The sequence below is a fragment of the Melanerpes formicivorus genome, unplaced genomic scaffold (assembly GCF_026170545.1).
Source record: "Melanerpes formicivorus ecotype bairdi unplaced genomic scaffold, bMelFor1.0.p_v2 SCAF_34, whole genome shotgun sequence".
NCBI classification, from domain to species: Eukaryota; Metazoa; Chordata; class Aves; order Piciformes; family Picidae; genus Melanerpes; species Melanerpes formicivorus.
Window position 1 is genome coordinate 8,744,182 of NW_027142386.1, and position 14,613 is coordinate 8,758,794.

Sequence of the window (14,613 nt, forward strand, 5' to 3'; positions counted from 1 at the left end):
AGAGGAGACTCAGGGGTGACCTTATTGCTCTCTACAACTACCTGAAGGGAGGTTGTAGACAGGCGGATGATGGTCTCTTCTCCCAGGCAGCCAGCACCAGAACAAGAGGACACAGTCTCAGGCTGCGCCAGGGGAGGTTCAGGTTGGATGTTAGGAAGAAGTTCTATACAGAGAGAGTGATTGCCCATTGGAATGGGCTGCCTGGGGAGGTGGTGGAGTCGCTGTCATTGAAGGTGTTCAGGAGGAGACTTGCTGGGGTGCTTGGTGCCATGGGTTAGCTGTTTGGGTGGGTTGGATTGGTTGATGGGTTGGACACGATGATCTTGAAGGTCTCTTCCAACCTGGTTTGGTTTATTCTAATAAAGGTTTGGTTTATTCTAAAGAAATGTTAGTAATATGTTTAGTTTCAATCTGCTCTCCAGCTCACTGCATGCATTCTGCTGCAAGCATGCAAAGCTGGTGTTGCAGAGGACTTCTGCACCACCTGTCTTGGGAGGAGCCTGCCTGAGTCTTTGAACCCAGTCACCTGCAGCTTCAGGATGATCTTTTTTGTGTGAGAATGTTATAGTCACAAATTAACAGTGAAAGCTGAAGGGCTATGAACCTAGCGTGAAGCCAATCAAAATAAAAGATTACATTGACCTCTTGTGAACAAATGAGCAACAGTTTTGTGAGCTCAGGTTCCTCTCAGTAGAGGAAGTTGGGCAGGACACTGGTTGTAAGGCCCTTTTGTAGAGCTCTCTATGATCCTTAGCTAGCATAGATGCTTACTTACACCTCCTTCAAACAGCTTTTGCTGCAAGAAAAAAATGGGTGTTGTTTTAAATATTTTTCTTGATCTTTCTTCTCTCTCCCTTAGGAGCAGCAAAGGATCCTGGAACTGGGGATCACAGGCCCTGAAGGGCATGTGTTGAGCAGACCTGAAGAAGTGAGTACCCCACTGCCTTTACTCCCTCAATTCATAATATTGCTGTCGACAACATTCTGGGATAAATGTAGCCAGAAACACAATTTCATCCTGGCTATAAACATTGTTGCAGCGTGGGGTAAGGGAAGAACTTCGGTCACTTCTAGGGATTAACTGATAGCTCGTCCTTTCTTGAGAGTAATTGCTATGGACTAATTTAGGAGGAGTTGAGGAGGCCCCTCAGGTTCTGTACTGGAGAAGAGGACATCTCCAGGGAGTAACTCATCCAGCCTAAGATTTCATTAACCCTCTGGAAAAGCTTGTCTCTTTCTCTTGATTCTCAAACACAGTCTATAGGGGCTCACACATCAGGTATCTAAAGTGAGGTGAGATGTCTTGGTTCCCATCACATTCTTCCTTTCCAGTCTTCCAGCATCACCAGACTGGGTATCTCACCATGGCATTCTGACTCTGTGAAGTCCATCTCAGGTGCAAGAAGTTCTTTTTGTTCCCCCAAGATAGCTGGGCTTTACTGACTGCCAGATGCAGCAGCTGGAAGCTGGATGTGTGAGATCATCTACACGTGCCCCATATGCTCTCTCTCTATTCCCTCCCCTTCCTTGAGACAAGTGACATCCAGAGATGTTTCAGTAGGGATATAAATCATTCAGTCACCTCATACAGAAGGGGAAGAAAGATAATGCTCAGCTTGGGCAGTATGTGAACCCTCACAGAATCTGTGGGTTTAGTTTCCTGAAAGCTGCACTGAGATTGCCACTCACCCACCCCTGCAGGGTTTTTTAACACGTTTTTTGGCTTGCATCTGGAGAGCAGGAAGAGATGCTGACATGACACACGGGGCTCATCTGTGGAATACCCCTGAACTTCTGTTGACATCAAAGGAAGGCTGCTCCTTACCTTAAAGGATCTGGCCATCAAGCTAACCAAGTCTTGTCCAGCTGCTCCAAAGCTCAGCCTTATAGGAGCAGAAGCTTTAAAGCGTGAACTGTGTAGCTCCCTGGCTTGGTTGCTTTGTTCCATCTGTGCAGAAATAAGTTCTTTCTCTGCAGAGCAGGGAAGGCTCTCTGAGGATACATGGGCATCTTCCACTGGAACACTCCTCCCAGTGTCACTGGGCAGCCTCTCAGCAGCTGCCCCCAGCTGCACTGTCTGCCCACTGTGGAAGTGTTTGGTTCAACATTCTCCTCCTTGGAAGTCATAGCAAACAGAACAGGAAATGCTGTCATCTGGCTCTCTCCCCACCTCTGCTCCAGTAACTCTGTGTTTTTAAAAACAAAACTTCCTTAAAGCTGGCTGATGACAGAGGCTGGGTTCTGAGGATGGTAACAGATCCCTAAGTCCTGTTGTCTTCAGGAGAATATTTCTTGGCATCTTTCTGGCTTTTCACATCGCCCCTTAGGAAGTGTAGAGCTTGTCCCAAGGACTTGATGGTGGGTGTCATCTTAATTGAAAAGCTGCTTAATTCAGACCTCCATCTACAGCAGACTAGCAGGAGTTGTTGAACAAGTCTAAAATGTTTAGACAAGGTAATGGGCATGAACTTGAACATACAAAGTTCACTCTAAACATGAGGAGGAATTTCTTTACTTGGCCTGTGGTAGAGCTCTGGAGCAGGCTGCCCAGAGAGGTGATGGAGTCTCTGGAGCCATTCCAAATCCACCTGGAAGCCATCCTGTACAACCTACTCTGGGTGACCCTGCTCTGGCAGGGAGGTCTTACTTGGAGTGTGGGTATCTGGGTTCCCAGGCTGAGCAGAAGGCATGGATTAAGGCTTAAGTTTCACTGCTGACTCATGGGTTTAGCTCGCTCACCTTAGTACCCTGGGTTGAGCCAAGGTGATGGTGCTCACCACATTTTTCCAGTCACCAAAAGGAGTTTTAATTAAGACACTGCCATCCCAGGTCAGCATCACCCATCACTTCTCTAGAAAACTCCCCCCCTTCATAGCTCAGATCCTTCTGTGATGACTTTTCAGAGCAATCTGTCTTGGTTTTGTTTTTATTTTAGCCACAAAAATGCTGAAAGCACAGGCAGTCCCAAGTGCTCCAGGAAATGTCTGTCTGTTTTCTTTTCCAAGAGAACTGCTGTGCTAGGGCTTCTAATGCATTGTGGTGATTGCAAACATTCCCCTCTGGACTAGCTGTTTGATTATTGTTGTGTGCTTGTCACTATAGCATCTGGGCACAAGACATGAATTCAGCAGCCTTGCTCTCTTCCGCACAGAAAGTACTCTCCTCCTGCTTAGCACTTGCTCAAGTGCCTTTTGGTCAAAAGTATGAAGATTTGTGCTGTTTTATCCCTGCTTTACAAGTGGGGAAACTAAGGTACAGCTTGGAAAGGTGACTCCAAGAGCTGCAGTGACAGAGCAGTGTGCAGGTCTGCTTTGAATGGGTAGTTTCCAGTGCCATTGCCTGGAAGCATTGGCCCATTTGAGTTCCCTGCTTGTCTCGAAGGAGGGACAGGAATGCTTTTCTTGGCTCTTCCTTTCAGCCTCCCTCTTGTCTGCAAGTGCTGCTGGCTGTGGCATACTTGAGGCAAATATCCTGGAATAAACACTCCTCAATGTTGCCTTTTCCATCTTCCTGGGACAGCTGGGCCAGAAAATGTCCCTTCCTGTACATCACCCTGCTTGGGGAGGGTTAGCCACAAGCCCTGGTGTGGTGACAGGCATGGGCTCTAACCCTTTGGGAACTAGAGACCAACCTCCTGGGTCTGGGAGGCTGGTTTGCTGGTGTTGTTTGTTGTGGTGTTTTTCTTGAGCAGTGGCACAAGTGGTGGCTTTGCCAGTGTGAGCAGAGCTGTTTTGGCCACTTAGGACATCAGCCTGAGGAATACAGTTTCCAAAGCTCCTAATCTCAGCTCCTTCTCAGGGACCAAGCACAATGCTGGGAGCCAGTGTGTTCCAGTCGGGGGCTGGTGGTGATTTGCAGCCCTTTCCCTGTGATGAGTTATTGTAGAGCACATTCTCAAAGGTGCTGAGTGTGTGTCAGTCCATGGGATTCATGGATTCACGTGGAGTCCATGGGATGTGCTGGTGGCCTCTCGCATTTGGGGATCAGCTTCCTCTGTTGTTCACTTGAACAATGTCTGTGGTGTTGCAGGCTCAGTTCTCCATGGTAGCAGGCACTGTGAGCGTTACCCTGCTGCTTAATCTGTCTCCTGGATTGCTTTGATTAGGATGTGTGATCCCTGAAACTCTGCACAGTGGTGACGTTCCTTCTGAGGCTGGAGTTATAAAGTGACCATCAATCTTGTTGAGGTTCTTCCCTCTGTGCATGCAAGAAATAGTAGTTAATTTATGGGGTGGTTCAGACTCTTCTCAGATCCCAAGCCAGGTATTATAGTGGAGGGTGCAATTTAGGAAGCTTGTTTGCAAACGTGGCTTACCAGAGTGTGTGGCTATAGCATCTCTCTTCCATGTGGGCTGGAGAACGAAGAGTTTTGTTGAGTAGACACTCAGTTGCTTACCTTTGTCTAGGTTGAATCATTCTGACCTTGAGTGCCTGGAGTCTTACTTTAGGACTTAATCTGCTTGCAGAGAAACTTAGAAGCAGTCTGGAAGAAAAGGGAGTAATGAGAGCTTGATGTCATTTTAATTATCATGGTTGCACTACATTTTTCTGTCTTTGAACTGGAAAGGTCTCTAGTCTCAGCCCTGTACACTTTGTGTCCCATGAAAGCATAGGCTGTGACCCTCTGGAGTAAATGGGATATGCTGGCATGTGGGATGTTATGTGCCAACATGTGGGATGTTACTAACTTGCCGCTGAATTTGTGTCTCAGGTGGAGGCAGAGGCTGTGAACCGGGCAATAACCATTGCAAACCAAACCAACTGCCCCCTTTATATCACCAAGGTGATGAGCAAAAGTGCTGCTGATGTCATTGCTCAAGCCAGGAAAAAGGGTAAGTTATTGCCCTTGGATGGAAGTGCCCTGTTAGCTCATGCAGTTCAGCTTGGTGCCAACAGAAGCTTCATCGCTGCAGGAAAGATCTCCTTTCCCAGTGTTATTGTCAGGCTCTTTTTCAAAAGGTCTCCTGCAACTGTTTCTGTCTCATCTTCCAGAGACTTTCCTTGGTACTTTCTGCTCAGCTGCTCCCTGAGGTCAGAAATGCTTCCAAGAGTCCTGATGGAGCTTTCAACTCAAAAGCATTGTTGGATTTAATTGGCCTAGCCAGAGATTCCTGGTCCCAGCTATCCACTGTGCTCCTTGCTTGTGCTGTGCTGTAACTCACAGCCTGGCATCCCAAAAATTGGGATCCAGTAGTCTGGGTGAGGATGTGGGTGAGAAGTGAGGATCACTTCTGATAACCCTGAGGATGTTGCAAGAAGAAAGACTCAGACTTGCTGTGGATCCTGCTGTCTTGTGTTCTCTGTAACTGAGCTTCCTCTGTGAGGGAGCTGTGCTGCTTTGATGGATGCAGGAGCTTCTCCTGACCCTGCTGTCTTACCCCAAGGGAGAAAGGGTTAAAAAGCACAGTGAGTGCCTGTCTCCCTGCTTTATTCTGTGACTAAACCCTTAATTTCTATTTGAAGCAGCTCTGGGTGGGTGACTAAGGAGGAGGGATGATATTCCCCTTTCTTTCTTAGAAGGGTTGGATTTAATTTTGTGCAGTATAAGTAAGCCTGAATGGATGTACAGATGACATCACTTTCCATCTGGGTGTTTGATGTGAGCAGAGCTAATTTCCTACAGCAGCAAACAGATTGGTGTCTGTTACTGGCTCAGAAGTACTTTGGGCCCATGGTTCCTGTTAAATTAATTCAGAGTTGGTGAGGAGAACTGATTTCCAAGTTATCTCTTTCTCTTCATGGCATGGGAACAGCTCGAGCTGTTTGGGATAAACCTACCTCTCCTAGCTCTGTTAGTGGAGATCATGCTGACATGAAGAGATGTTGGCAGTGACAGCATGTTGCATTACCTGAGACAATAACTTGATGTCATTGAGCAACTCAATCCAATAAACCAGGAAAGCATCCCTGCCTTTTTCTGGGATGTTCTGGAGATACATACACCACAGGGATGGAGCATCTGTCCCCCATAGCAACCTCCTGGCCAAGCTGTCAGCCCACGGCCTGGACGGGAGCACACTGTGATGGGTTAGGAACTGGCTGGAGGCTGAGCCCAGAGAGTGGTGGTGAATGGTGCCACAGCCAGCTGGCAGCCAGGCACCAGTGGTGTGCCCCAGGGATCAGTGCTGGGCCCTGTGCTCTTTAACATCTTTATTGATGATCTGGATGAGGGCATTGAGTCCATCATCAGTAAATTTGCTGACGACACCAAGCTGGGGACAGGAGTTGATCTGCTGGAGGGTAGAGAGGCTCTGCAGAGGGACCTGGACAGGCTGGACAGATGGGCAGAGTCCAAGGGCAGGAGATTGAACACATCCAAGTGCCAGGTTCTGCACATCAGCCACAACAACCCCAGGCAGTGCTACAGGCTGGGGTCAGAGTGGCTGAGAGCAGCCAGGCAGAGAGGGACCTGGGGGTGCTGGTTGATGGTAGGCTGAACATGAGCCTGCAGTGTGCCCAGGCAGCCAGGAGGGCCAATGGCATCCTGGCCTGCATCAGGAACAGTGTGGCCAGCAGGAGCAGGGAGGTCATTGTGCCCCTGTACACTGCACTGGTTAGGCCACACCAGTTCTGGGCCCCTCAGTTTAGGAAGGAGGTTGAGTTGCTGGAGCATGTCCAGAGAAGGGCAACAAAGTTGATGAGGGGCTTGGAACACAGCCCTGTGAGGAGAGGCTGAGGGAGCTGGGGTTGCTTAGCCTGGAGAAGAGGAGACTCAGGGGTGACCTTATTGCTGTCTACAACTACTTGAACAGGGGTTGTAGACAGGCAGAGGTTGGTCTCTTCTCCCAGGCAACCAGCACCAGAACAAGAGGACACAGTCTCAGGCTGTGCCAGAGGAGGTTCAGGCTGGAGGTCAGGAGGAAGTTTTACACAGAGAGAGTGATTGCCCATTGGAATGGGCTGCCCAGGGAGGTGGTGGAGTTGCCATTGCTGGAGGTGTTCAGGAGGAGACTTGACAGGGTGCTTGGTGCCATGGGTTAGCTGATTAGGTGGTGTTGGATGATAGGTTGGACGTGATGATCTTGAAGGTCTCTTCCAACCTGGTCTATTCCTATTCTATTCTATTCTATTCTATTCTATTCTATTCTATTCTATTCTATTCCATTCCATTCCATTCCATTCCATTCCATTCCATTCCATTCCATTCCATTCCATTCCATTCTTCTATCAACAAAACCACCTCTTGTTGTGCTCACTGTCCCCTGAGACCAGAAAGAGTGGCAATGGAACCATAGACTTATACAAAACACAATCTGATGGGTGGGTGGGGGATGTTCCTCTGCTTGTGCAAGATGCTGGGGTTGCCCAGCTGAATGCTTCCCCAGCACTCACTTCACTCAGCCTCCCAAGCGAAGCAGCGTGCCGCTTTCATTCAGAATGCCTTTTCTCCTTATAAGGAGGATGGGGGGTATAAGTGGCACACTGTCGCTGGTCCTTTATTTAAATGATTCAAATGCTCTGCAGTTACCCAACTGGGTAACCCAAGAGGGCCACACACACTAACTTTGCCCTCCCAAGCAACAGAGGAAACACAATCCAAGGCAAAAACAAATCAGAGTTGATTTGCTAAATGTCAAAGAATAGACGCTACTTAAAGCCAGATGTTCCCAGTGGCATTTGCATGGAGAAGACTCCCTGCTGTCTGTCGCTGGCAGATCTGGGAGTTCAAACCATCACTCCTCGCAGAACAATCCACGCAGTGTACTGGCCCACAGTAAGTCTCCCATTAGCAGCCAGCGTGTGTTTTGCCTTGTTCTGATTTTGTAACCCTATTTGTGGCAAGTGATGTCAGACAGCTTCTTCCTCTGCTGGTGGATCCCCTCTGACAAAGGCTGTTCCTACATCTTCTGTTCCAGTGTGGTCCTGGAAGCAGCTGGGAGCCAGTTAAAGCATCATTCTGCCTCAGATAATGCACTCTTTCCCAGGGAGCTTGAGAGCTTGTAGACAGAACAGTAGGTAGGACAACATGGTGAAAAAAAGATCTCCTATTCTTTTACTCAGCATGGGAAGGTGTGTGAGACCCTGCAGCCCAGTTCTGGAGGGGCCTCTGCTAGTCTTTTCTGACGGAATTATTTAGGGTGATTATTTTGATTACCCCTGTCTAATGCAGGCAGATCAAAATCCATGCTAGAAGCCAGATGAGTAGAAGTAGAACCCTCAGGAAGGCTGTGTTTGGTGAGCAGATCTGTGGATCTGCTAGCTGGCACTGCTTTTGAAGTTGCAGCATCTTGCATCTGCTTGGTGTGCAGATGGTGCTGGTGCATTCCATCTTGCAATGTATCCTGGCCTTACAGATCTGCTCTTCCTTTATGTGGTTCCAAACATGTTAATGAAGAGGAAGGATGCAGTGGTGGTTTGCCCACTGGAGAGAGAGCTAAAAGAGTCAATTCAATTTCTAGTTCTGACGGAGATACACCATGTCCCCTTGGGAGTCTCTCTGTTTCCCTGAGCTGCATTTGTGAACCAGAAACATGGATACTGCCTCTGTGAGGCAGGAAGGGAGGAAACTTTCCTGGTAGTTTTATCTGATCTGTGCATAGAGCCTGCTCCAAGAAACTCAGCCTCATCAGATCTGTGATATATCCACATTTATGAAGATATTGCAGGTGCTATTCATATCACTCTTTTTCTTCCCCATCCCTTCTAAATCAGAGTGGAGCTCCTCCCACTCTGACTCCTCCCCTCAGCCTCCTTATAGAATCATTAAGGTTGGAAAAGACTTCTAAGTTCACCAAGTACAACCCTCAACCCACCACCACCATGCCCACTAAATCATCTCCCACAGTACTGTGTATGCAGGATTTTTGAAGACCGCTGGGGGTGGTGACTCCACCACTTCCCTGGGCAGCCTGTTCCAATGCCTGACCATCTCCAGAAAAGAACTTTTCGTGATATTCATGCTAAACCTCCCCTGGCACAACTTGAGGCCATTTCCTCTTGTCCTAAACCTTCATAAGGTTCTTGGCCCGGGATAGAATCCAATGAATCTTGACAGTAACCCTTTCAATTACCAATCTCAGCAGCTGTGTGAAGGCATGGTGCACATTTTGCTGCTCCCAGCTTGTAGTGGGTTGAGAGAAGGCCTAGCTCTCCCTCCCCCACAAAGAAAAGAAACCACAGCTAGCTCAGTCGGAGAAGCAAAGGAATGCTATGTTTACAAGCAATATCTGGGATGCAGGTTGTATATACACAATGTAGAGAGTATTGACAATATATATACAGAAATATACAGCAAAGAAAACAAAATTCCCTCCTCCGGACAGAGGAGGGTTCCCCCCCTGTGCCCTCCTCTCTCCCTCTACCTCCCTTTTTTCCCAAAAAGGGTTAGAGAGAGAAAAGGAAGAGAGTTCTTGTTAGGCCTCCAGGCGCAAGCAGCATTAGTGCTTATCTGTTATCCAAGGTCAGAACTCCGGCTCGTTGCCCAGAAGTCTGCAGAAGAGAAGGCTCCCAGGTGACCTCATTGTGGCCTTCCAGTATCTGCAGGGGGCTACAGGAAGGCTGGGGAGGGACTTCTCAGGATCTCAGGTAGTGATAGGACTAGGGGGAATGGAATGAAGCTGGAGGTGGGGAGATTCAGGCTGGAGGTGAGGAGGAAGCTCTTCACCATGAGAGTGGTGAAGCCCTGGAATGGGTTGTCCAGGGAGGTGGGCGAGGCCCTGTCCCTGGAGGTGTTTAAGAGCAGGCTGGATGAGGCTCTGGCCAGCCTGATCTAGTGTGGGGTGTCCCTGCCCATGGCAGGAGGGTTGGAACTAGATGATCCTTGTGGTCCCTTCCAACCCTGAATGAAACTATGAAACTATGAAGCAGACAAGCTGGAAAGGGAGAACAGAGAGGAACTGAACAAGATTCCAACTGCACTAAAACTTAAAGCTGCATTCTACCAATGAAATTCCTTTAGACCTATCTTTGTTTACAAAATATTCAGCCAGAGTGTCCCAGCAGTGTCCCTTTCTTAAAGGCACAGCCTTAAAGAGTCACACAGCTCTTATCGGTAAATATCTCTGTTACCAGCTTAGGCTTTTAGCTGTTTGGTTACGTGGTCTGAGGGACTGACTGTTGGGAAATGCTCAGTGTTTCTTTAGAGATCTCGGGGTAGGGGTGTAAAACTAAGAGTTTGCTTGTGAAAACATGCCCCATGTAGCATAGCACAGTTTCTGAGGAGGCTTTCTGGGAGTTGGATGGTATCTGATCACCTGATTATGCAGACCAGTGAATTCAGTCCAATGTTGTCTCTGTCACCACATACTTAAGAGAAACTACCAAGACACCCTGCTGTGTATGATGCCTTTGCCCAACTTGTCCTTTGTCAGAAGGATGCTTTATGCCTGGAAGCCAGGCTGGAGATGCATGTTGCTTAGTGCTCACGCTGGCTCTGTCTGTATTCCTGTCCTGTAGGCACTGTGGTGTATGGAGAGCCCATCACAGCCAGCTTGGGTACCGATGGGTCTCATTACTGGAGCAAGAACTGGGCTAAGGCAGCTGCTTTTGTCACTTCTCCACCACTGAGTCCTGACCCAACCACTCCTGATTTTCTCAACTCACTACTGTCCTGGTGAGTAGAGCTCTTTGTGTTCAGATAACACGTGCTTCATCATGAGACAAGTGGGTGATAGAAAGAAGAACTGCTGTTGCCAGCAAGCAAAAGGATGATTTACATTTAGGAGTAAACCTGTGACAATAAAATATCTTAGATACCCATTATTGTCTTTCCCAGTGGAGACCTCCAAGTTACTGGCAGTGCCCACTGCACCTTCAACACTGCTCAGAAAGCTGTTGGAAAGGACAACTTCACCCTGATCCCTGAAGGAACAAATGGGACTGAAGAGAGGATGTCCATCATCTGGGATAAGGCTGTGGTATGTCACATATGTCTTACGCTGCAACTAGGCATGTCAGAGATGGAAGAGCTGCAGCAGTGTGTTGTTAACTACCCTCAGATACTTCTGTGGTCCTTCCAGTTGAGTTCTTTGCCCCTGTAGAGATCACTGGGGATTTTCTGTGCTTATTCTCAGTTGAGCATCTCTCTGACCATGAGCCAGCAACGTACTCTTGTGGCCAGCAAGGCCAATGCCATTCTGGGGTGGATTACAAGGGATGTGACCAGTAGGTCGAGAGAGGTTCTCCTCCCCCTCTACTCTGCACTGCTGAGGCTGCGTTTGGAATACTGTGTCCAGTTCTGGGCCCCTCGGTTCAAGAAAGACAGTGAGCTACTTGAAAGAGTCCAGAACAGACCCACAATGATTAAGGGAATGGAACATCTTCTGTCTGAGTAGAGACTGAGGGAGCTGGGGCTCTTTAGCTTGGAGAAGAGAAGACTGAGAAGTGACCTCATCAATGTTTATAAATATGTAAAGGGTGAGTGCTGAGAGGATGGAGCCAGGCTCTGCTCGGTGGTGCCCAATGACAGCACAAGGAGCAGTGGTGGAAGTTGAGGCATAGGAAACTCCACGAGGGAAATTTTTGTCACTGAGGGTGATGGAGCACTGGAACAGGCTGCCCAGGGAGGTTGTGGAGTCTCCCTCTCTGGAGATATTCAAAACTTACCTGGATGCATTCCTGTGTCATCTGGTGTAGGTGATCCTGCTCTGGCAGGGGGGTTGGACTGGATCATCTTTCGAGGTCCCTTCCAGCCCCTGAAATTCTGTGATTCTGTGATGAGTAGAGGCTGAGAGACCTGGGGCTCTTTAGCCTGGAAAAGAGAAGACTGGAAGAGTATCTTACAAATGCTTATAAATATCTGAAGGGTGGAGGTCATGATGATGGGACTTGGCTCTGTTCAGTGGTGCCCAGTGATAGGACAAGGGGTCACAGGCACAACTAGAAGCCAGGAGATTTCACTTGAACTTAGAGAAACTTCCTCACTTTGAGGCTGCTAGAGCCCTGGACCAGCCTGGCCAGAAAAATTGTTAAGTCTCCTCTGGAGAGATTCCAAACCCACCTGAACACTGTGATCCTGGGCAACCTGCCCTAGGTGACCCTGCTGTAGCAGGGGGTTGGACTTGATCATCTCCAGAGGTCTCTTCCAACCCCACCACTCTGTGATTCTGTCTTTCTGTCTGCTCTTTGCTTTTCAAAGTGGTCCCTACCTGGCTAGTGCAGTGATGACTCCTGTCTCTCCCCAGGTGACCGGCAAGATGGATGAAAACCAGTTTGTGGCTGTGACCAGCACCAACGCAGCTAAAATCTTTAACCTCTACCCCCGCAAGGGCCGCATTGCCGTGGGCTCCGATGCTGATCTCGTCATCTGGGATCCTGACAGTGTCAAGACAATCTCTGCCAAGACTCATAACATAGTAAGGGAGCTCTGCTGCTCTTTCCCTCCTCTCTGCCTTTCACTGCCAGACTGCTGCCAAGAGCTAGAGCTCATGACAACTGGGCGAGTTTGTTTTCGTGATGCTCCAGCCCTCTCAGGTCTCACACCCAGTGCAGCTCACTTATGGGAGCAGAAGGGAGGATGCTTTGAGTCCAAGCCTGAAATCACATGAATACCCAGAGATTCCTCTTGTAGCAAAGTGATTGCCTGCTCTAAGTGTTGGATGCTTGGATTTGAGCACACAGAAAGCTCTCTAGTGCTTCTAAAATATCAGAAGGCCTCATCACAATGTGCCTTTTGTGACCTGGCTCACTGGCAGTGGGAATGTGAACTGCTCCTTTTCTCTTTGGAGTTAGTGAAGCTTACTAGCTTGTGAACACCTTCAATGGTGGTAATCTGATCCAGACCACCAAGTCTGAGTGGATTTATACCACATGCTGATCTGGCACACCTGTGTGCAGTCAGACATGATTTTACTGGTGGTCATCCTGATGCACAAGGCAGCATCTGAACTAGCCATATCTTCCTCTTGCTTTTCCTGTGGCTTTGTGGTGGGATGTGGAGGCACTGTTGGCTTGTGGACCCCAGCCGTGTCCCATATCTTACCCCTGGCTCCTATGCTGAAAAACTTGTCCCATCCTGGGGGAAACTTCAGGACAGTCCCAGTGCAAAGGGCTGGTTGGAATCTCCCTGTGACATTTGAGTGCTGTCTCAGAGAAGGCAACCACTGTTTGCATTTGTTGATGACTTGTTTCAGTGCTGGCAATGAACCTATGGAATGTTTCCCTGGGGAAAAAAACAACTCCTTGTTCTTTTATTCCGTGAATGCCTTCATTCACTCTGGAGCTGAAGGAGCAAAATTTTCTTCCACACTTGGATCCCTGGGCACATTTACACAGTTCACTTCTGTGTGGCTTAACTCAGAGTCAGAAGTGGTCAGAGGTGGCCTGGATTCATCCTCCCTGTGCTTAGACTTCTAACAGAGACACCCAGGCTCAGAGGTGTAGTCACTTCAGTCACCTTGGAGGTGCTTCCAGACTCATCACATCTCCATTTTGGAGAGGATTGATTTAGAGCAGGGGGCCCAGGAACATGGTGCTGTTAGGTGCCAAACTTAGCGGTCTGACGCTGGATTTGTGCTTAGGAAGGGCTCAGTGAGCTGGAAGCAGCTTGCTGGATGGAGTGTTTGAAGGTCATTGAATTTAATGCTGTTGTCTTTAGGAAATGAATTAGGCTCTTTAAATTTCCTGACATAAAACTCTACCTCTTGTGGATATGCTCCTGTGCAATCAGGATTGGCTTCACGATTTTTCCATATATCTAGGCCAGGCTGAAGGAGAACCAAATCCACCAGGAAGTGACCATTCAGAAATACTGTAGAGATTAAGGACTGCAGATCCCCCTGAAACTCTTGCACCATACAAGACTCCAACACTCAGTGCTCAGCTGTTACCAAAGGCTGCAACTTTAAGTTGTGCCAAGACCATGGAGGGTGAATAGTTCTCGTTTTCAAGTGGTTTGTTTAGAGCTTGAAGGGCTGTCTAAGAAATTGTAGGGTTTTTTCTTACACATCCAGCTCCATCCTCTTTCCTGTCACTGCATCCCCTCTTATAGCTGGCTTCTCACCTGCTGGGGTATTCTTTTCTGTCTCACGCTGCACATGCTCCTTGGGTTAGGAGAGAGGCTGATAGGAGTGATGCCTTTAGAGCCAAGTCATCCTAGTTGGGTCAAATATAAAACAAAAGCCTCTTTGAAAGGCAGAGCAGTTGCTGTGGCACAGGGAGATGTGGTGATTATGTGGCATCAGATGATTGTTACTTTTATAAATGCTAGAGCAACACAGGGATGTTTTCCAAGAATTCACACTACTCTTACCACTGTCTGGCAGGGAAACATTGGGAGCTAGAGAGGAGGATAGTGTTGTTCTTGGAGCCAGACTAGTTCATAAGCTCTTAACCAAGTATCCTTCTTTGCCACCACAAGTTTTTTTTCAGACTAGGCCCAGTTCAGTGTCAGTTTAACCACCACTGTAGCTAATTGTGCATCTGCAGTCGAGCCTGCCTGTACTTAGAATGCACTTCAAGAGCAAACTCCATCATTAACTCAGTAAAAACAACCTGGGTTTGTCCCCAAATGACGTGAGTGCATCTCATCCAGGGTACTTCATGGTTGATCATTTACCAGTGATTTCTTTCAAACTTGCCTTTTTCCCATGGTGGGATGTTTACAGGCTTGTTGATTGAGGATGAGCAATCCCATTAGGGTAAAACAAGATTTGTCCTGGTCCCCCACCCATCGAA

General features: G+C 48.2%; 1 protein-coding gene across 2 annotated transcripts in view; it reads left to right on the forward strand.

Moving 5' to 3' along the window:
- Positions 1 to 14,613, forward strand: part of DPYSL2 (dihydropyrimidinase like 2) — a 60,896-nt gene that overhangs the window by 39,840 nt on the left and 6,443 nt on the right. For both annotated transcript variants that reach the window (XM_068156810.1, XM_068156809.1), the window contains exons 7-11: positions 860 to 928; positions 4,712 to 4,832; positions 10,396 to 10,552; positions 10,715 to 10,856; positions 12,123 to 12,293. In XM_068156810.1, the coding sequence (XP_068012911.1) occupies positions 860 to 928; positions 4,712 to 4,832; positions 10,396 to 10,552; positions 10,715 to 10,856; positions 12,123 to 12,293 (660 nt within the window). The remainder of the gene's footprint in view (positions 1 to 859; positions 929 to 4,711; positions 4,833 to 10,395; positions 10,553 to 10,714; positions 10,857 to 12,122; positions 12,294 to 14,613) is intronic.